This window comes from Alosa sapidissima, chromosome 13 (assembly GCF_018492685.1).
Source record: "Alosa sapidissima isolate fAloSap1 chromosome 13, fAloSap1.pri, whole genome shotgun sequence".
In the NCBI taxonomy this organism is placed as follows: domain Eukaryota; kingdom Metazoa; phylum Chordata; class Actinopteri; order Clupeiformes; family Clupeidae; genus Alosa; species Alosa sapidissima.
Window position 1 is genome coordinate 18453435 of NC_055969.1, and position 23298 is coordinate 18476732.

Genomic DNA, 23298 nt, shown 5'->3' on the forward strand with positions numbered 1-23298 from the left:
GGCTTCAGAAAGTAAAAGTTCCACCATGTATTGGTTCTACCTATTCACTTAAAGGTACACTATGCAAGATTTTTACCTTTACGAGGCCAATTTGATGGTAAATGAACTTGTAATAGGCGAATCGTTCACCTAGCATAGCTATACAGCATAGACGTAGCGAGTCGCTACCGAGAAAACCAGCCATGCAACTTCAAGACTGGCAGCCAGACAAATCTCGCGAGAATCGTGAAACATTACCTTGACAGTAGATCATTTTCATTGTGTACAGGGGGATAAGACACGAGAAATCTGCTATTTACAACAGCAGAGTAAAATATAAATATATCGCTCTAGAGGGAGCTTTACAGCCGCCAAAAATACCTAAACCTGCATAGTGTACCTTTAACACAGGGAATTTCACTAATTTAGCTGATCTACCTGATTTAATAAATAGTAGGAGCAAATATCTGGCAGGACTTTTGCTTTATATATATATATATATATATATATATATATATATATATATATATATATAGAGATATATATAGATAGATAGATAGATAGAGAGAGACCCTCTTCACACACACACACACACACACACACACACACACACACACACACACATATATATATATATATATATATATATATATATATATATATATATATACTTCAGCCCCTACATAAGTGAATGATGGCCCTCTGAGCGGATCTTCACAGGCTTCCTTCTCCCGTCCTGCATTTGCGGGCCTGGACCATCTGTGCTGAGGCTTTCTTGCAGTCACTGGCCAAGCCGAGCAAGCACATCAGGTCTATGAAGCAGGTGGTGGGGTTGAAACGTAGTCCGAACTCACTGGCGGAGTAGTCGAAGGGGAAGGTGTGGTGGAAGTTATGGAAACCCTCTCCTGAAATTTCCCCAAAAGAAGTTGCCCAAGAAATCATGGTCAAATAAAGAGTTTACATGAAACACAAACATGACTATTTTGGGTATACAAAATCTACTGTGCAGTAGCTGAGCCATTTTGCACTCTTCTTGTATGCAATATTCAATGCCATTCAATCAATTGAAGTTCAGTACATGATACAGCTGTAAAAACTATAAGCCCTCATTTAGAACATTGTAAATATCAACTCACCAATGGCTCCAAACGTGACAAAGCCATTTTCGCGGGGGTTTATATTTACATCATATGGCCGGTTTCCGTACATGTGTGCGGCGCTGTTTACTAGCCAGGTGATGTTGAGGGAGACTGTGTAGCGCAGAATGCCAGCCAGGAAGTAAGAGTTCCACAGGCTCTCTCCCCAGAGGTACCACGGCACCAGAGTGGGCACCAAGAAACACATCACAAGGACCGACATTAAATAGTATCTGGGAAAAAATAAAAACATGTATGTAATGAATGAATTTTCGCAAGAATCAAATACAATTTAAACAGCGATTTACTGTCTGTGACCATAATTATAATGACCTGTTACATAGTTTATTACACTTGAGACTGGGAATATGAACAGTAAAGGTGTAACTGCAGAAGAAAGTCGCAGTTGACAAATTATGAAACATTAAAAGTGAAATCATCTCTCAATCACTCCTTTATCTCTGCCCTAGCATAATATGATGAATAGAATTTTTTTTTTTAAATGCAGTCATTGGTTGTTACTGAGGGATTGGTTAATGTTCAAGGACCAGCCATGTGGGCGTGAAGAATTCTTCTCAGGTTTCCTTTATAGACTTCCGGAATGTTACAATAGCCCTATTTATTCAGTGGGCCAAACCTGTTATGTTTCAATCATATCTGCACTCTGATTTCAAGCTAATGTTATCACGTTCCTTACAACCCTCTTTGTTAGAGAGGGGATACAAAGTCAGGAAGTATCAACACTATCCATCTACAGTCTCAGCAGAGGGGCTCTCTAAGTATCTAAGTACAGCTGGCAGGTATTCCTCCAGTGAGATCTGTTGTTCTCTTAGTCATAATCATAAACTCCTACTACTTTGAGGCGTTGTTCTCTTTACAGGTTAGTCTAACTGTTAATGCTCTGTCCAGTCATGTTCCTTTAATGAGTCATTCAAAAATTATGCTATCTTCACGTGCACATTCCTGCCATTGGGATCCCATTGACTCTGACTACCGCATAGATTTGCTTTTTCAGATTTGCTTTTTCTTCATTGCATGAAGCTAAAAAGCAATGTACACTTGAGAGTTTATAAATACAACATATCTGTACCACTTCCAATAGAGGACACCTCCTCTCTTAACATTTCCAACAACCTAACACACCCAACAACACACACTTACCATGCACTCATCTCTCTTCCCTCCTCTACCTTCTTCTTTTTCTACCACTTTCTCCTCCTACCACACTTTGACTACTTGTCGGCACTCGTTTCCTCTCGTAACAGTATTGACAGATGTAGTAGTAATTCCTAGATAAGGTACTCTGCACTGTTGCTTGAATGTTATTCTCTTTCTGTAAGTCAGATTGGATAAAAGCATCTGTTGAAAATGAATAAATGTACTGTAAAATGTAATATTGACAAAGCCTCAAATACATATTTCATCCCAACAGCCCACCTCCTCTGAAACATCACCACAGGGTCTGCCAAAAGGTCACTGACGTCCAGCCTCCGGCCTTTTTCGATGACGTCTTTGTGCTTCCTGACGAACAACCAGCCAACGTGAGCGAAAAAGAACCCCCGTTTGGCATTGTGGGGATCAGCATCTGTCTCTGAGTACTTGTGATGCACCCTGTGATCCCGCGACCATTCAAAAATGTCATTCTGTTCACAACAGTGAGAGAAACATTATTTGTCACTGACCGTTCTGCTGTCTCTGGAAATACCACTTACAGAAAGTGAACACAGAGAATGTCAGTCACCACCACATATCAAACAGACAGTTGAAACATAATCAAACAGTTTCCCGTACATGGAAAAAGCCCTCGTCCTTGACTAAAGAAATAACTTCATTGGAGATTTCAAATGAGAGAGCTTTTAGTTTAGGACTAGGCCTAATCCATGCACAGGAAAGTGACTCAAAGTGTGAACACCTAAATGAATGAAACAGAGAGTAAAAAATGAAGCAAAAATGCATCACCTGGAAGGCCATGGAGTTTATAGCAGCCAAGAAGACCCTGAGGGGCAGCTTTGCCTTGTAGGACCTGTGACTCCATAACCGATGAGCCCCAGCAGTCACTCCCAAGGCCGTGAGAAAGAAGCATACATAGGCTACAAAGAAAAACAAGAGGGCAGAGTATAAGGGTCAGTCCGACACTGCTAGACCATACACTATATGAGCTGTTCTCATAATCTGAAAACTATCAATTGACACAACTGGGCTAACAAGAATTTTCATTGGCAAAGATTTGAGAAGTAACTTGTGTGTGCTAAATGTGTGCAGAAGTCTGTTTGGGCTGAAATGTTTTGAAGTATAATTAAATCACATATTATCCGGCCAAGCAGGGCTCCAGATGGCCAATCTGCTACTAGGCAATGAATCAGTCCTGATGAAGGATATCAACAGACAGACAATACATCAAACCACTAGGAGGGTGGGGGTGGCATTCAATTGATTAATTCAATAATTCAATTGAATTATTGCCCAAGCTGACTTAAGGTCTAAATGAATAAATGTAAATATTGTTAGCTACATGCCACAAGGGTATTAAGAATTCAAGATTCTTCAGGATTTAAGCACATACCGCCATTCACATGGGTATAAAATGATGTATAAAATAATGAGTGGACAACACAGGTATACTTTCACTACTTGATTGTCCAGAAGCCTGACTATGATCCAGACCCTTGTTTCCATAGAAACAAAACTCCCCATTTTTTAGTGAATTTCCTTGTTATTGCACCTGATGTTTCTGACGTTCCTGACACTAACCATGCTACATGTCACATTCAGCCTCTAGTCTTAATAGTCCACAGGGGTCTAAGGATTCATTGGACTATGTGTTGTCTGGCCATTGAAGTGAATTTATGAGAAAAGCCTATTGTGATTATTGCAATTGTGGAACATTACTTTTTCTTTAGATCCTGTATGCATGATGTAGCCTATGCTTAAGTCTACTTTAATTGCTACATCTTGCAAGTTTTACAAGTTTGATGGCATGGGGGGAAAAACATTCCTAGTGTTCCTGTGCATCTAATACCTCAAATGTATATACCTTTAAAATGACAATGACCAATAAACAGGAATATTAATCACTCTTTTGTTGACATCATTCCATCACAATTAGGCTGCACCGTTTTAGGGAACAAAGGTCTCACATGCGTTGTTATACAATGTACCTCTAGTGAGCATGCATCCAGTGCCATAATAGCTGTTTTGCATCAGTAACATCCTTTATAAGTAGTATAGATCACAAATAAATATCAATCCAGAATTATTCAATAAATACTAACATTCACATTTTTACCCATATTTTCCCTGTAACAATTCTAATTTGGATTAAAACACCACACATAAAAGGTAGCCCTCACGCAATTCATCTCAGTGGAGAGTTTGGAAGTTACACAAGCAACCGTCGTAGTTACGGAAGGAGAATCTTTTTCGCTCCGACTTACACCAAATCCAGGTGAGAGGTCGTGCTGTTGGTATCAAGAAGATGGCATATATGGACGCAGCATGAAGAAGAGCCATAAGAATAACATTTCTCCAGACAATCCCTTGCAAGTGGACTCCCTTGTCATGCGTTGACTTGGGTGCTGGTTCCTTGTAATTTTCCCTGTCGACGCTCCGTACATCCTTATTCTCTCCCCGCACAGCGCAGCTGAGTAAAATAGCCACCATCTTCTCTCTCAAGCTTTACTAATACTAACTGAATATCTGTGGAGCGCAACTTGAACGGTTTTCTAATGATAAAGACGACGAAATTGTATGAACTACATTACTACATTAACTGGCTGTAAACAGCATCTAACAAAACCGACCTGAATTAGAGCAGGACCTGCAGTAGAGTAACCAGCCACAGGGATCAGTCAAGAGATGCTGCTGCCTAGAAAGCCCGCTGAAGTGATGTCACGAAGATATCAGTCACTGATAATCAGCGGCTTTTTCAAGATATTTCGAACCAGGTTATTTCATGAATTACCATTCAAAACAATATTATGTATTTATGTTTGAAATAGTTTAATATATTTGTTATATATACACATATATATGTCATATATTTGTTATTATATTTAAATCCTCACTTTGGCTTTACCTACTTCTATACAGATTTTCTCAGAACTATATATATTTGTAATAAAATCCTTCAGGCTATAGGCTACATACATTTGAGGACAAACACAATGACATTCTATAGGGGTACAAAATGTCATCAGAAGAACTGTTTTTACACTACCAGTCAAAAGTTTGGAGACACTTAAAATTTTCCATTCCACTCCATTATAGACAGAATACCAGCTGAGATCATTTGCACTGTTTTTTAATCAGGGCAGCAGTTTTCAGATTACATTATGTGCTTACATAATTGCAAAAGGGTTCTCGACTGTTGTAGAAATAAATGGCTGATCTTTAATGCAATATCTACATTGCCCATTATCAGCAACCATTCATCCAATGTTGCAAAGGCACATTCTGTTTACTAATCTGATATCATTTTAAAAGGCTAACTGAGAAAACATTGGAGAACCCTTTTGTAAATGTAACTGCAGTGTTGTTGGGAAGTGTACAGTAAATGTAAATTATGCACACCACTTCCTGGTTCATTGGGCCATAATCCTCCGCTTCCTCTTGCGTGGGTGAACCTCCAGGAAAAAGGGCTTTGGCGCCTGGATCCCCCCAAAGACAGGTGTGAGGTCTGGTTTGCTGCTGTTCTTTGGCCAGACGAAGTGGAAGTGATGAAGCAAGGTGACAAGAATCAAGAAGAGCTCCATGCGAGCCAGGGCTTCACCCAGACACACACGAGGTCCTACACAGATAGCATCAGACACACAGGTCACACCACATGCCATACAGTTTTTAGTGTAGTGCTTTGACGACAAAGAGGAGGGAAAACTATTGTAAGTGAAATATATGTTTTGCATATCCACTGATCAGCAATCCGATTTTACATTCCATAACCTTATCTTCATGGATCTACTTCTAGTTTTGACGTAGTCTCAGCCTTGTATGCACCACCCATATAGTGGCACTGAGCATGTGATACATGCAACACGTGGGCCTAAATCAACTTCTTTATAATTGTCTGTATTTGTGGGTAGAGAAACCATCATGAATGTGGAGGGGGGTGGGTCTGGGACATCAGATACCACTGTTGAGCCTGCTGGAGGTATCTTGGGCCTAATTCAATGAAACACCAATGAAGGAAGGTGCCTGCTTGATGAGCCCAGTGAAATGTTCTCGATGGCTGTTCTGTTGGTGATGCTTTTTTGCCCTTTTTTGGTGTGTTTTTTTTTATGGTAAATAGGCTTGGTTGTTGATTTGCAACAGTGAGAAATCCCCTACTTGTAGCACTAGAAATCTCAGGAAATCTCCTGTGTACATCTGAAATAATAAACAAATTTGTACCTGCAGAGAATGCCAGGAAAGCTTCAGGCTTCACAAACTCCCCTCTGTTGTTCAGGAAGTGGGCGGGATAAAATTCAAATGGACGTTCCCATTGGCTCTCATCATATAGGACAGAGGTCAGGTTTGTGATGACAAGGGTGTCCTGAGAACATCAAGGAGATGCTGTAGATTTGAGAAATGCAGTAGACCAGGGAAAGTGACAAGGTAGACAACGTGAAAGTATACTGGTGTAAGATCTCCCTGATTTTCACCTGTGTGTTGTTGTCGTCTCAACTATGGCATTTTCTCCCAGTACCACTAAGCACACACCCTTGGGGTTGGGAGCTAATCACCAAGGCACCAAACTGAAAGAAGCTGCCAGGCTGATATAATATGAGCTAGCTATGGACCAGAGTGGGGTCACACCTCACACCTAAGGGAACTATCTAGAATAGCGTGCCTGGTAAATGTCTACGAGTGTGAGTCTGGAGAGGAGCCTCCAGGCACGAAACTGGCTTCACTTACGATTAAATCATTTAGTGGGTGCTACAGTGCATGGCATGCAGTTCATTGCACACTCGCATGGTTAATCTAATCTAAACCCTAAACTCTTCAAGAAATTTGTTTTGTACTTTTCACCTGTCGCACGTGAATAAACTCTCACATGTTCAGACTGTCACTCTGTACTTTTCACTTAATAGATCTTATTGTCATCACACGTTTAGCCTTAATTGTAACCTGTGAGACATCACGTTAACTGCTGTTCCCTGGAATCTGCACCCCCCGAGGCAAAGAAATCACAGGTGTGGTGACGTCAATCTAACCATCCCCTCACCTATGAGGAGCAACTCACCTGAGGGATGTGGTAGCCCATGAGTGACGTGCTCCTGGTGGCGGCATGGAAGACCCCCAGAGGGGCGATGTTCGCCAGGCGCTGGATCTCGTGGATGGTTGCCATAACAAAGGGCATCTGATGACGATCATTGTAGGACACATCAGGCCTCTCTCCAAGGACTGAGTCGATCTCCTGTTGGCAAAGCACTGGGGACACAGGGTGAGTGTATGGGGGTGTTCCTATGCCCTTCAGTTTCCTCTAACAGGTAATGTCATCTATTTTTCCAATATGAGCGCTCCCAGAGAACAAAATGTTATGATATGAAGCACATTACTCAAATTGAGTCAGACTCACTTTAGTGCACTTTTATATTCACATTCTGTATTTGTTCAGCAGATGCTCTTATCTGAACAGACTTAACAGTAGAGGTTTTGTTGACGTGTATTTTTCTTTGCAATCATACATTGTTTTCCACCAAAACAGCTGTGCTTAGCCCTACTTCTGTTGACCTAGGGTAAGTAGTAACCCACCTTGAGCATCGCGATAAGTGGTCAGATAGAGAAAGGCAGTGAGGAGAGTGTTGGAGCTTGTGTCGGTTCCAGCAAAGTGAAGATCCAGCAGCAGCATGACCAGGCGCTCTTCGTCCAGACAAGACCCCATTGTACCTCTCTGCAAAGACCAGAGGCATTAGTGGAGCAGGAAGGGAATGGTGGCAGCAGTCTACAAGACCCATAGGCCCCGTTTACACATGGTTTTAAAATGCACCTTGGGTGACCAGATCCCAAGTGGACAGCCGGGACACGTCACCATTTACACCTGTCTATCAAGCATCTCCAAGGTGTAAAGCCAAAGATGCTGCTGATCACTTATGTTCACATTTCGTTACTGCCTACATGAATTTACTGCCTTTATCACTTGTCAAGGACGCATCAGGAGACATTAGGATTGATATTACAAAAAATATATTGCCAAATGCATCTCAAACAACGTCAGTGAGTGGTTTGAGCGATGAGGTGGTGCCTTGGTGGATGAAGATTGTGGCATTTACCGTTGTTCACTTGTGATCCAATGGCACATGACCAAACACAAGGTCATTGATATAGACAGCAAGAGATGAAATGCAATCCATAGGCAAGACAGTCTCCAGAGGAAGCAGTTAAATCAGTTAAATAATGTTTGTATGATGGCTGTAGAGTGAATTCCACTCGAGGCAAAAGTGGGACAAGGGGATTGGCAAGTAGAAAGTTTTTCACAAATGAGCACAATAGCTCATAACTCCAAGTAGATATGTTCAATGACATTGGCTAGTAGTACTGCTTTCTAGAACCAGTACTACTGATTTTTTCAGCAGCACCTAACAATATCTTCTGCATGATATTCTAGTAATAGATATTAAGTACTGTATATGGTAAAAAGGGTGAGAAGAGAAGAAAAGCTAGACGCTAGACCTTCTCCATCTCATCAAGGTAACAGTCTATGACATCTCGTGGTTCTCCTGGGACCCTGGTCTGCTTGTGTTCAACCACAATGCCTCTTGTGTGTTTCTTCAGGGCATCGTAGTTCTTAAACACCTTCTGGAAGGGCAGGGGCAGACTTCTCAGCATTGGCAGAGTGTCATAGATCTAAAAAACAAAACAGAGCCTTCTCAGACATTCAGGACTTTGGGTCTATCTACAGAATAATTCATGATTTGTATACAATTTACTCAAGTTACTTAATGCATCACAACTGATAAATAATAATAAAAGAGAGATATTTACCACGGCCCAAGCGCTGTTGGCAACTTCTGCATTTTCTTTGAAGCTATTGACAATGAAGGACAAGACTTTGTCTTCGTACTCGTAGCGGGTCCCAAACAGGACTGAACAGATGATGTTGGATGCAGCGCTGTGGATCAGCACCTGGGGATTTATAGGTGTATCTGTGTGGAAAACACCATACAATACATGAGGCAGACTGTAAGGTAACTCATGACCCCCAATATTATGTTCTTTATATTTGTGCAAGAATCCAACTGTGTTATTTATTCATTAATTGTAACACACACACAGGGGCGATGCCTTTAAAACAAGCACATATAGGGGGGTGATATTTAAATTAGGCTACGCTTGTTTCCACCAGCTGTCAACACCCGGCACATCAACACACGTTTATTCTGGCTGGAATTGGAGTGATACAAAAGTTTCAAGAATCACATATGATTACTTGTCGTAAGATGATTTCTGCGCAAGTAAGTGAGGTCTAGTCCACACGTACCAAACCGATCTTTTTTTCCTCCGTCTTCCCTGGAACCGTATCAAGAATATTTGCGTCCAAACGGATCCATCTCAAGTTCAACAAGTTACTACATACCCCAGGCCTATAGGTGGCACTGTTTCTTTACAGAAATTGACCAAAACTTGCACTTTACAAACAGACAGAATAGGCTAAGACGAAATGGCTAGTGCAAGGAAACCAGAATTGTTTGTGTGGACTGATGGTGAACTGTCAACTGTAGTCAACTGTAAAACTATCAAAACTTTATTTTACGGTTTGTGAAGGGTGCAGTCCCGTCCTTTATTTGGCTAACACAGGTAGGCCTACTAATCACCTTTACTTTCTTTGGTTGTAGGATAGTCCGTGATTCACATTAGTTTTGGCTATCACGGCAATAGGCTACTAAACGTAAGGCTTACCCAAGTTCTAGGCCAGGGGTCTCCAACCTTTTTGGGAATGAGGGCTACCTGAAAACCCGAAATCATATGGAGGGCTACTCATTTGAAACAATCATACCCTCACCCCTTTTTTGCGAGGGTAGTCCTCCTAAATAATAGGCCTATGTGATTTTTACTTTTAAATTATCAATATTGTGTAGGCCTATAAGTCTTTATATATTAAGCAACTGTATTTTCAACTTTAATATCAATAGCCTATGCAACACTACCAACATTTTTGTTCAGTTTGTTCATTTCAAAGTTTGCATGGGGAATCTAATCCAATTTCTTTTAACAAAAAAACAATATTTTTGTGCAATTAATAATTTGGGTTACAATTTGTACCCAATTTATACCCACCCACCATTATGAATTCAGGGGTTGTTTAAGTCCTGATTTCAGTGGACAATTCGGTTTTAACATTTCAATAGTAATCGCCCATACTACCCTAACATACGAAAACTCCTTTCGTTCCTTCCGTAAAGTTATTGCACACCTGAAATCTCTCCATGATCTGACAAAAAAGGTCATGCACAGTCCTGCTCAGTCATGCATGCCACACAATTTTCAGCGCTATTATACGGCAGTAGCCTACGGAGGAGAAAAGGCCTGTGAGCTAAAGCAATAGTTTTTCAGTCCTTGAACAATCATGCAAGAACCGTATTTGACGAACATGGAATGGCCACAGAACTTTTGCAAAGATATGTTTCCATTGGCTACACCAGACGAGCAAGTTTTTTCCCCCTTTACTGTCTATGCATGCGAGCAGCGTGCGCTCCGCTTCACAACTTCACAATGAAGCGTGTTTTTAGAGCGTGATCTGCAGGCGACCTGTTGGCTATTTTTAAAAGGTGCGCTGGGGGCGCCCAGAGCCATATAAAGGTAGAGTTGCGACAACTCCATTGACGCTAATGTTCCATTTTTTTCAACAATGGCGGCTAATGGAAGCCTCAAATAGTTCCCGAAATAATAGCAGCAGTTTTATCAGTTCCTTATCAAATAAATTAAAAGAGGCTAAAGCCCAATAAATGTGCCACACATAATAACCTAATATAAGATAAACCTTGCCTATACCATTCCAATTAGGCAGCACTAGGCAACACCACGAACGAGCTGTGCTTTGCGTTTGTAGCCTACAACTTTTATGACGTGACGTGTCTTGGGAATTTAGCTTTAGCTGCTACCATCATGTCAACATAGTTGTAACGTTATGCACAATGCTCATCTAGGCTATGGATTTAAGTGGTTTAATTTTAAAAAGGGCAGCAAAAGTGGGATAAAGTGCAACTGCTTCCCCAAAACAATTCCTCCATAACTGTGGATTTAATCGTTCAAAACTTTCAGTGGACTAAACACATAAAAGGTAAGATTTTGTTATCACAAAGCTAGCTGGTTCGTTAAATATGACGAAGCATGTTTACAGCCAACTTTGTACTTGCAGCAGTGAAACTGAGTTTGTTGTTAACATTGCTGGTAACATAAACGTTTCTTCAGTTAGGAGCAGGACTGTTTTTTTATTTTGCATTCATTTTCATTGGCAAAAGCTAGCCTAATATGCATGAGAGAACCTAGATTTGAGGGAGCTGCAGCTGTTAGCATCAGCACGGTCATATTAACACAGCAGGGCACACTAGCCCAGTGATGAAGGATCGTGTAAAATCCCCATCCCCAGAAAGTTTCAAACCAAGTTTGCGCTGATGATGCATGATCACTGATCAAATTGCTATTTTCTGACACTATGCACACCATTCCCAGGTGCTCACCTGTCTGAATCTCAAGCTCTTAATGCTGTTCACAGCACGGTGAATGACAAACGATGACAAAATGCTGTTCGTGTTTATGAGTTCATAGCCTGGTAATTTATCGAAGGACTTACATGTCACGTTTTATATTTTATTATGATCACTCGCATTACCATGGGGTTACTAAATAGATAGGCCTAATGCTACAGTTAACTTAGAATGCCCACCATTACACTGGAGATGTTAAAAAACTTTTAAACTTTTTTTTATTCTCCCGCGACGATAGGCTAGGCTTGGCTAGGTAATTCGCTCATTAGTTCAGATCAGTGACTACCAGAGGAAACGCGGGGTAGAAAACTAGCTGTGTTACAGTTTCTCGTTGCAAAATCAAAATTCACAGGAGCTCCATGCGCTTTTGTAGGCTACACGCAGTCTCAAAAACACTGTTTACAGCTTTTCGAGTCACTGTACGAGGTCATTTATTTTATATAGCGATAATTTAGATACACTTATGGGGTGGGGGCAATTGCGTTTTCTAAAGAATCTCCCGTCTTGATTTTGTACAGAAATTAATATTAAGTGACCCGTCTACTTATTAGACATTCTCTGGTGACACGTAAAAGGGCGGAAAAAAGGTCACATTATATAGCAGGCTAAGATATAAGGTCTGGAATTTAATTTAATATTGTTGTAATGGTAGGATAACTACATAGTTTACACAATAATTACACTGTGTTATATTGTATATCAATGCATTTATTGACTGTCAATTACCCCAAATCGTGGCTCTGTCTATCATTGAACAGTAGCCTATTTAATGCATTCTAATCCATTGTCAATCACTTCCGGGAACTAGTTGAGGTTTACACAAACCACGTGACCAACGGAATTTTGAACACCCATTGTCGCAACTCTACCTTTATATGGCTCTGGGGGCGCCTCATAGCCATCCTGGTGCCCCTGCTACCTGGTGCCCGCGGGCACCGTGTTGGAGACCACTGTTCTAGGCTATTCTGTCGCCACATTTATATTATTGCTATAAAACCTTCGTTAGTAACAGTCACGTTTGCCTGCATCAAATCGCGCATTTGCATTCAGTGTGCATCGGCTTAACGTGAGTTCTAACGTCTTTGTATGCTAATATCTAATTTCACTCGACTGTGAATGCGTGTATAGGGGAGAGCCGGGACGATTGAAACACGGGACGAATGAAACAATCCAGTTTTCTCCGAGTGTAATGATGATAGACCGACGTCCTTCGGTCAAAACATAGAGCATGTTAACCTCCTTCTATCAGCCAAATATCTTCCTGCTATGTTATTTTATCACGGAGTTACTGGCGATAAACGAGTTTTGATGCGCAAAAGTAAACGTCATTATCGGTTACATTTTTTCGATTATCAATGAGTGTTTTTCATTTTTCAAGGTTTGACTTAATGCTTATTCAGTAGACCATTTAGTGTTCTCCGCAATCCCAGACTTTCATATAGCATGCTTGTTTACATGGAAAGCAAAACAAGCTATGGTGACATATAGTGTCGGGACGATTGAAACACATGTTTCAATCGCCCCGATCGATCGACCAGGCTGTAACTCCATGTGTTTTAATTAAATGCACAAATAGCTGTGTTTAAACAATCATTTATGGAGGTAAGACATAGAAAAACAGTTTTAGGTAGATGAAAATACATTTGGGCCCACCAGGTAGGGGGTTGAGTTTTCCCATGTATCCTATGGAGACTGACGGCCGGTGGGTCGTTAAGCCTACTTATTTGGATGTGCATTGGCCTAACCCACGTAAAAACCTGGTGAAACGACATTTTCAACAATATAAACATGATATAAATGGGAAAGCTTACCGTTCTAGCTATAAACATGGCAGAATCATCCACAGGGCATATTTCAAAAACCGCTTCATACACGCTTCATGATGATGGCAATGAGACATAACAGACATGCACAAAGACGTATAGCCCTGCAACAATCTATCTAAAATAAAACCTTTTGGGAGTACCATTCATGATATGTAGTAAAATTTCGAAGTTGTTGGACGTTTATATGGCTTAAACTGTATGTTTCATTCGTCCCCTTAGTTGTTTCAACTGTCCCGACCAGGAGGGACAAATGAAACATTACGCACGTCCCACTTTTGTTGTAATAATTCCTGAACGGTTTTGTTCAAAGCTGAAAATGCATCTGTATTTGACAGAGGACAGATGTAGGTTACTAGTGACCAAATATCAGCTTTCAGTGTGGTACGATCGCTTTGTAAATTACGTTTAATTAAAAAGTGTTTCAACTGTCCCGGCTCTCCCCTATATGTTGTAAGACATGTAAAATAAATGAATGACACTGGCACTACGCACAAATTAATGTAGCCTAAACTTACACCGCACTTTCCTAATAACTTAAGTTCTCTCGCGTCACTGACAGTAGCTAGAATGCATAAAAAAACACCGGGAAAAACAGTGTTCAGTCCACCAAGTCATAAGCTATCGGCGCTGCGCAGCACCAGTTGTGATATTTATCTTACGGAGTGTAATCGTAGGTAATGTCATGTATGAAAACTAGTATTGTTAGGCAATACTATAAGGGCCTGTCTACACGGAGACGCTTTTTAGGTTAAACGCAGAGGTTTTGCTTCGTCTTGGCCGAGCGTCCAAACGAATCAAACGCACTGCCCGAAACCGCACTTTTCTGAAATCTGGTCCCAGAGTGGAAAAATCTGAAACCGTAGCCCGTTTGAATTTGTTTAGACAGCGAAACCGCACATCCTGCTCGCGTATCGATGATGTCATCGCCACACCTTAGCTGCCCTGGACTTGCACTTATAGTATTGCCTAACAATACTAGTTTTCATACATGGCCTATGTACACTCCGTAAGATAAATATCACAACTGGTGCTGCGCAGCGCCGATAGCTTATGACTTGGTGGACTGAACACTGTTTTTCCCGGTGTTTTTTATGCATTCTAGCTACTGTCAGTGATGCGAGAGAACTTAAGTTATTAGGAAAGTGCGGTGTAAGTTTAGGATACATTAATTTGTGCATAGTGCCCAGGGGAGGACTGGGACCAAAAATCGGCCCTGGCATATTTGGCCCAAGCGGCCCTCAAATCGGTCAGGCACACCTAATTAAATACAAAATATTTGCATTACCCTCCTTAACTATGCATATGTTCAACTGTCATGGAGAACTGAAAGTGATGTAGGCCTCATTGGCTATCACTCTGACTGATCAGAGGTAGCCATGGAACACATGATCTCCATATTCAAGTAGGCCAACAAACAATTATCAAAGAAGAGTTTCTGCTTGAATTCAAAGTATCATTCCAAATTATTCAATAGGCTACAATTGACAGCAGCACCAAACATTACTGAAGCCTATGTGTAAAGAGTTAAATTACCCAGATTGTCTTAGACATTAATGTAATTTATACCAGTTATCACTGTAGGACAACTGAAACAACACGAAATAAACAGGGCTGTTGCTGGAAATATTTTATTCCTGTAGGCTATACTACATTGCTGGTACATTTTGGAACATTATAGCTACATTAACTAATTATCTTTAATGTCTTCCAGTAGCCTGTCGTATAGGTTAGGCCTACTGTATATTAGTTGGCTTGTGCATGAATATGACTTGATGTTTTGTAGCCTACATTTCCGTCAGTCTACAGTCTTTTAGCCCATCTTTATCATGATAACCCTTCCAAGATAGAATCCTTTCGACGCTCTACTTTGAGAGACCAACCACCACTCATGCCATCGATGTTGAATTTTGGGCGTCTGACGGAAACTGATCAATCTGACCAACAATTAACATCGATTTGACACTCTTTTGCTTTCCGGGTTTGCAAATCATTCATTTAGAACATTTAAGTTGCGCTATTTGTTATTATAATCACAGCACGGCGTTACGTTATCATTAGGCTACCTTATCGCAATTAATAGCCTAAGTCATCATAATCATCATCGTCAGCATGGCATGTCACACATAGCCTACCTGCTCCACCACTGAGTTCTTATCATGTAGCCTCAACTAGGCTCCACCACCTGCTCACTGTCCCTTGCTCTGTAGCCTATGCTTGCTTACAACCTCGTTCAAACTCGACTTCAACATGTTGCTGATATGCTAGCCTACTTGCAATATTGTATTTTTGAAGCTTCTACAGTGTTACTTTTGCACTATTGTCACTACGCACCCGCCGCAATTTCGTGTAGGCAACTTCAATTAACTTTTGACGCGCTCACAAAATCCTGCTCTGAGCCAAAATGCGAGGGGTGGGCCTGACGTGAGCTGTTATAGGATTAGTCGAGTGTCAATATGGAAATGTAACCAATGGGCCGCTGGTTGTCCTTCCTTTGGGCCGATCCTTGGCTAAAATGATTAAATTATATATAGCCTATTCTATCGGCCCACCGGGAAAATGCCCGGTATGCCAGATGGCCAGTCCGCCCATGGTAGTGCCAGTGTCATTCATTTATTTTACATGTCTTACAACATACATGCATTCACAGTCGAGTGAAATCAGATATAAGCATAGGCCTACAAAGACGCGTAGAACTCACGTTAAGCCGATGGTAGCACACTGAATGCAAATGCGCGATTTGATATAGGCAAACGCATTGACTGTTACTAACGAAGGTTTTATAGCAATATTATAAATGTGGCGACAGAATAGCCCTGAACTTGGGTAAGCCTTGCGTTTAGTAGCCTAATTGCGGTGATAGCCAAAACTAATGTGAATCAAGGACTATCCTACAACCAAAGAAAGTAAAGGTGATTAGTAGGCCTACCTGCGTTAGCCAAATAAAGGACGGAACTGCACCCTTCACAAACCGTAAAATAAAGTTTATTAGTTTTACAGTTGACAGTTCACCATCAGTCCACACAAACAATTCTGGTTTCCTTGCACTAGCCATTTTGTCATAGCCTATTCTGTCTGTTTGTAAAGCACAAACTTTGGTCAATTTCTGTAAAGAAACAGTGCCACCTATAGGCCTGGGGTATGAAGTAACGTGTTGAGTCGTGTTGAGATGGATCCGTTTGGACGCAAATATTCTTGATACGGTTCCAGGGGAGACGGAGGAAAAAAAGATCGGTTTGGTACGTGTGGACTAGGCCTAAGTGCAAGTCCAGGGCAGCTGAGGTGTGGCGATGACATCATCGATACGCAAGCAGGATGTGCGGTTTCGCTGTCTAAACGAATTCAAACGGGCTACAGTTTCAGATTTTTCCACTCTGGGACCAGGTTTCAGAAAAGTGCGGTTTCGGGCAGTGCGTTTACAGGATTCGTTTGGACGCTCGGCCAAGACGAAGCAAAACCTCTGCGTTTAACCTAAAAAGCGTCTCCGTGTGGACAGTAAGATGGATGTCTTGCCTTTGTTCTTCTCTAAATGTGAGCAGATGACAGCAGTCTCCTCCAGGATCCTCTGCTCCATGGTGACCTTGCCGAGCCCAAAGTTCCGCATAGTGCTCAGAACAAACCTCCGGTGCTCCCGCCACTCCACCCCATAATCTGCCATAATCAGCCCTTGAGGAATGTGTGTGTGTGTGTGAGTGAGTGTGTGTGAGAGAGAGAGAGAGATTATTAAAACATACATGAGAGAAAAAACATGATAACAAATAAATGTTTGCAACGCATGAGAAATTTAGTACTGTAAATCCACTAGAACCTTATTCAATTTCCATTATCAGTGTCACCAGTGGGGTGTACTACGAATCTCGATTAGTGGGTTAGCGAGGTATGTTGCGCTCAAAGCCAGGCTATGCTGTGACACGAAAGTGGATCTGTTTTAGTGTCGCTATATCACCATGGTATCTTATGCTGTCAACCAAACCTGGTCGGGAGGAGGTTATGTGCTAAGTTATAGCTCAAATCGTGTAATCTACCGCACACTGACCAATCAATTGTCTTAAAAACGAAGTTATCTCATGTGTAGGATTCTGTCATATATCTTACAGGTGGAGCTCCGCCTCTACTAACATTTTGGATCTCGAATGCGCTTTAACAGTGCTGTGCGTGCAAATATCCCACTATGGACGTGCATACCATACAACAACTGATGACAATTGATTTATTTGATGTTAGTTAGACACAAAAAATGACCGCAGTGTAGATTAAGCTATCGCTCATGAATGCGGAAGTAATTGTTTTTAAATAGAGCCGGTCTTGTGCGTCTCCACATTACACGATTGGCCAAAGTCATCCCAACACCGAGAACGCGTACAGATCTGAGCTGAAAGCCTAGTTTGACAAATATATCACATAACTGCAATCGTAGTATCACTTAACGTATACCCCTGAGTCAAGACTTTGTCAAGCCTCGATATGTCTACATAGCCTAGATATGTCTAACGTGCTTCGTAGTATACCCCACAGAACATGTTACCAGCTTCAACATTCTGGAACACGACACATCCACATGTGGTACTATAAATACCACATGGTCTTCCTGTGTTGTGGAAAAAACATCTTTGTGCCCAGTGAGTGCTGGCTTTGTGAAATTAGAGCCATACAAAGGCTTTTCCATTAAAAAGTCCTGTTGCAACACTAATCTGATTCTGTGCACGAAAATAACACCATGTTATTTAACTACATTCATTACGAACAGCCAGCTAAACTATAGACCAAAGTGAACCATTTCAACCATATTCTCTGGCCTGAAAATCTTGGAAGGAACCTAGATTTTTAGACCTCAGACAATTATTTAGATTTCTCTTCACCTTTGGAGTCTGTGACATGGTTGATCATAAGTCCCTGTGGCCTTCCTGCAAAGTCTGTGGCCTGCATCATCAGTGCCTCCCTGACCGCCTGCAGCCCATGCAGCATCACTGCTGGCCTCTTGCCCAGGAAGAGGCTGTACACATTACCATAGCGACGAGCAATCTGGAGGTAAAAGCACACCAAAGATGAGCTCATTAGCCAGGAATCAGGGCCTCTCTTCACTGTGGTATATGCTTCACAATTAACGGTCATTGTCCATCTCAGAACATTATTTACAACCAGGAATACAGAAAAAGTTGGGACATTGTTTAAAATGCAAATAAAAACAGAATGTGGGGGCGCAGTGGCCGTACCATAAATGGGCCCAAGTGCCCACGGGGACCCAGGTTCAAATCTGACCTGCGGTCATGTCCCGATCCCACCCCATCTCTCTCTCTCTCTCCCAACTTTTCCTATGTTGGGGTTGTAATAAATTGTCTTTCTAATTAATATAATAAAAGGCTTTCAAATCATTGTGTATACCTGTCATCCTCCTTGCCATGAACATTTTAGTCAAAGAGCACTGCCATGTTGTACAGATTGCAGATGTTCTATGTACCTAAAAGGTAGGCTACTTAACAAAAAACTATACCTTTCCCAAGAGCATCATTATATCTATGAGAAAGCGCTCAATCAGGTTCTGTTTAACCACTGTTCCAGTGAACGCACCCCTTGTTAGGGTCCATGCTCTGAATTGTTCTTGTGTTTCTGTGGTGGTTTGTGGTACCTTATCTAGATCCGGCATAGGGTTCTTCATGCTGAGCTGGAGAAGGTTCCCGAGTAGGGGTAGCGCAGGGGGCCCGGGAGGGAAGTTGGGGCCCCTCTGAGGGGTCACCAGCAGCAGAAGCAGCACTATCGCAGCTGAGGCCAGTCCCAGGAAAAGCAGCCATCCCGACATGATCTTGTGGTCCAGGGGAGCTCCACACACACACACACACACACACACACACAGAAGCCAGGGATTCAGCAGAGAGTATCTATCTGGACTATCTATCCAGAGTCCAAGAAAGTCCAAGAGTTCGATCCCACAGACTTGACACTGTTGTGCCCCTGAGCAAGGGACTTAACCCCCAACTGCTCCAGGAAGGGGAACCATCTACAGTAGTTTTCTGTAAATAGCTCTGGATAAGAGCATCAGTTAAATGACTAAATAGTGATATATACCGTAGTTACAGTAGCTATAACTAAAGAAATTAAATAAACAGTTAGCGTTTAGCCAGAGTTAGCCAATAATTCTGCTCAGCTTTGGTCTGCTCCAACTTAGTTTCTCCACCCCCCACCCCCACCCCCATTAGCACATGTGGGATTAGCTTGCGCAGGGCAAGGGTGGGGTGGGACTGAGCCAGTGACCTGGGGTGTACAGTACTATGCCCAATGCACCACAGCCAATCAAACTTTCTTTAGAAAATCCCTTTGATGGATCTTGAGATGTGAACTTCATAGTTCCAGAGTCCATGCCAGCCTTAACTCCCTATTAAGCAAAGATTCTAGAACAGAGCAAGATATATTACTGGCAGGAGAATACGTTGGATATGTTGAAGTACGTTCTATGACTCTATGGGCGCCATTTTGGTAAACTCAGGTGTCGTCACAGACGCTGGCTACCGTGGGAATCCTATGGCGCTGATCCTAACATGTTAACAATATTTATTCTGTAAAGCTGTATGTTGAAATTACGTGAAACCCAATAGACCACACCATGTCTAGACCAGTTAAATATATTGTATAAAGACAATATAGAATTATTTCCGAGGGTAAATTAGGCTACGGCACTGACATCTGTCCATCATCCACCAAAGTTCAATAGGCCAGTGTTGGGGGTAACGTGTTACTGTAATTTCGTTACTTTATTGGGAAACGAAGTAGTCTAAAGGTAACACATTACAATTTAAATTTCAGTAATTCGTTATAGTTACTGAATAACTGTAACGTCCATTCCTGCATTAGGCCTAGGCCTACTCACAATATCTGTCTAGCCTATTGACTTACTGTTTCCATGATTGCTTATTTAAATATTAAAATATGTATTAGTCAAGGCTACATTATTTCATAGAGATGTGCGTAGAGCACCTATTCTCTCCCTGCACCTCTCTCCCTCAAGCGGGTTCAGCCCGCATCTCCCCTACGGAAATCAAAACGGTTGCTTGTGCAAGAACTTCATGCAGACTACAACTGGCGCGGTGTAGCCTACACAACTTTGTTCAAAATTGATGCATTCAAGTTGACTTTGCAAAAGTTAGAATGCCTATTTATCACAACGTTGTCAGTCGCGTTGTCAATCGCAAACTTATTCAAACGACTACGGAATTAACTGTAGCTTAATTTGTGGAGGTCGAAGAGAAAGCACCTGTTTGACATAGGCTACGCGTAGCCACGGGCTGGCCTATTTGTCAGTCTTGCCCGTCCGATTAGAGGGCTTTCCTTCGTATACGCTCATCAAAGACGCGTAAGTCAGCACTGCGCTGAGAGCTCAATAAATCAGTCAAATCGCGGCCACAGCCCCGTTTATTTGTCAGGTGTGATGAAATGCGTTCATATTCCACTTTTTATGTCATAAACGTTGCATGCCTATGGAAAGGTTTTGATTGTCCAATGGTCAAGCTGTGCGGCTTCAATTTGTGTTTTAATTTATGCGACGCACCGATGCTGGGTTCAGTTTTGCGCAAGTTTAAAACGTTTAGCCAACTGCGTAATTTGTCATTTTCGTTCTATAAGTTCCACTTTTCATGTCATGAATGTAACATGCCAATGATAAGGCTTTGCAGTTGTACAATATGGTCAATCTATTGTCTCAATTGTGTTTCATGTGACGCGCGCACCGATGCTGGGTTCATGCACTTGGCCAGCCTAGAACAGGAACATTTTGGAGAGGGAATGAGAGAATGAACGCACGCAAGAAACACTTTTTAATTAAACGTAGCATAATTTACAAAGCCATTTACAAAGACATGTTTTAATTTGGCTTCAGCCTGTATATAGGCTAATGATTTTTGAAAACGAACTTCTGTGGTCATATGCATTTCACATAGGCAAGCAGGACAATTTGGGAGTTTTTGACTGCATGGAAACGATAATAATTAGTGTCAAGCACGGTTGTGTTTAGCCTAGGCCAACTATTTGCATTTATTTAAGTTACATCAGACGCTTGAGTGAAATCTTGACCTTATTAGTGATTGATAATAATAGCCTATTAGGCCTATGTGCTGTGTTTAAGCAGGCCGTGAACAAAGGGTTAACGTAGCCTACAGGTAGAAAAAAGAACAATGGTGATAATATAACGTTAGCTAAGTTAGTTTGCCTGCTAGCTAGCTTATCAATAGGCTATACAGTCTCTCAATGGGAATTTATGTCATCTCTTATTCAGTGTAAACTTGGAAAAAGATAAATCAGGCCTTTCACACTGTCAGTTCTTGCAGTTCATTACAGAGTAAAAAAAAAAACAGCTGGCAACGTTAAAAACAGCTGTTCAGGTGGGCTCATAGAATTGGAACTGTATATGAAATGTTGCGCTGAGCTTACCAAAATGGCGCCCTGTCGGGCTCAGAGCGTACTTCATGCCTATGACGTAACTATCTTGCTCTGTTCTAGAATCTTTGCTATTAAGGTTTTGCACCTACGTCATAATGTCATGTGACCGTTTGTTTACAACTAGAGTGGTAGGCAAGAATGGTAGGCAAGGCACTGCAGAGAGTGGTAGGCAAGCCTACAACAGTCGGGTTGCATAGGCTACAGATAGTTATAAATTTTGATATCAAATATTGACCGGGATGCCGACCACTTGTGTAGGCCCTAACAGTTGGTTTTACAATAAGAAGCAAAAAGGCGACGAACGACCGTTTAGCCTACCTATCCTCGTGGTTGTGGAGGATGATCGTTAGCAGCTGTGAAGTCTTTTATTCTCAAGATAGCCTAATGGTGTAGCCTACTGTCTACGAAGACGTAGGCTAAAATACTACTATCTACAGTCATCCAAAAATGAATTGCCAGAGATAGGCTATGAAGGGAAAAAGTGCAGCATTTTAAACATAGCAAGATTATTTTTACCGGAACAGTTTAATTTGTCTCGTGAAATTCGTGCTTGTGGACTTCAATCACCTATCTTCTGTCCTTCTATTTCAAGTTATCATGAGTGTCATTTGATTATATAATCACAACAAATGCTAATAAATGAAAACAGAATAGGCTTATGTGCTATAGGCTAACGTTATAGGTCAGGCTAACTCCCGTATGTCAAAATAAACAGATTTGATCCTAATTGTTTAGCGATCACACACAACAACACAGCAACCTCAAACAGTTCCAGTACCGAAAAACAAAAGTCCATCATGTCTGAATGACTACCGCCCAGTAGCCCTGACGTCTACAGTGATGAAGTGTTTTGAGAAGCTTGTGAAAAACATTATCTGCTCATCCCTCCCTGCCTCCTTCGACCCCCTCCAATTTGTTTTTTTTGTTTTTTATGCAGCCCTTGCCACTTAATCTACTAAACCCCTCTTCTACTGCCCCCCCCCCCCCCCTCCATTAATGCACAAATAGGCTGATACCAGACATAATTTCACTGCATGTCTTACTTCCAGTAACTATATGCATGTGACAATAAACTTCCTTGTATCCTTGTATCAAACACCACTGTTGAACCTAGGCTACTGCTTCAGTCATGTAAGAAATAAGCAGTTTATGAATTATCTTTACCCGTTTAATCAAGTCCACATGACCAAAATAACAACATGAGCTGAGCTAGCATAACAGCCTAATATAGGCGATGCTGCAATGGATAAC

General features: G+C 41.5%; 2 protein-coding genes across 5 annotated transcripts in view; both read right to left on the minus strand.

The window, feature by feature from the left end:
* The window catches only part of tmem150c (transmembrane protein 150C), a 13551-nt gene extending 9703 nt beyond the window's left edge, over positions 1-3848 (minus strand). The window contains exon 1 of the mRNA XM_042060515.1: positions 3838-3848. The gene's annotated coding sequence lies outside the window, so the exon portion shown is untranslated. The remainder of the gene's footprint in view (positions 1-3837) is intronic.
* On the minus strand, positions 3081-22071 carry LOC121680890 (cytochrome P450 2D15-like). 4 transcript variants are annotated; one of them, XM_042060479.1, is made up of 11 exons: positions 22039-22071; positions 19247-19437; positions 18480-18642; positions 17134-17286; positions 9075-9235; positions 8763-8936; positions 7845-7983; positions 7333-7520; positions 6501-6642; positions 5685-5901; positions 3081-3205 (listed from the first exon to the last, which is right to left on the minus strand). In XM_042060479.1, the coding sequence occupies exons 2-10, from the start codon at positions 19415-19417 to the stop codon at positions 5696-5698; spliced, it is 1497 nt and encodes a 498-aa protein (XP_041916413.1). In that variant the 5' UTR covers positions 19418-19437; positions 22039-22071; the 3' UTR covers positions 3081-3205; positions 5685-5695. The 4 variants fall into 4 exon arrangements, with proteins under 4 accessions (XP_041916413.1, XP_041916414.1, XP_041916415.1 ...); XM_042060480.1 differs by lacking the exon at positions 22039-22071 and having other exon boundaries at positions 17134-17271; positions 19247-21084; XM_042060481.1 differs by lacking the exons at positions 17134-17286; positions 22039-22071 and having other exon boundaries at positions 19247-21084.
* Between the last annotated feature and the right edge of the window lie 1227 nt (positions 22072-23298).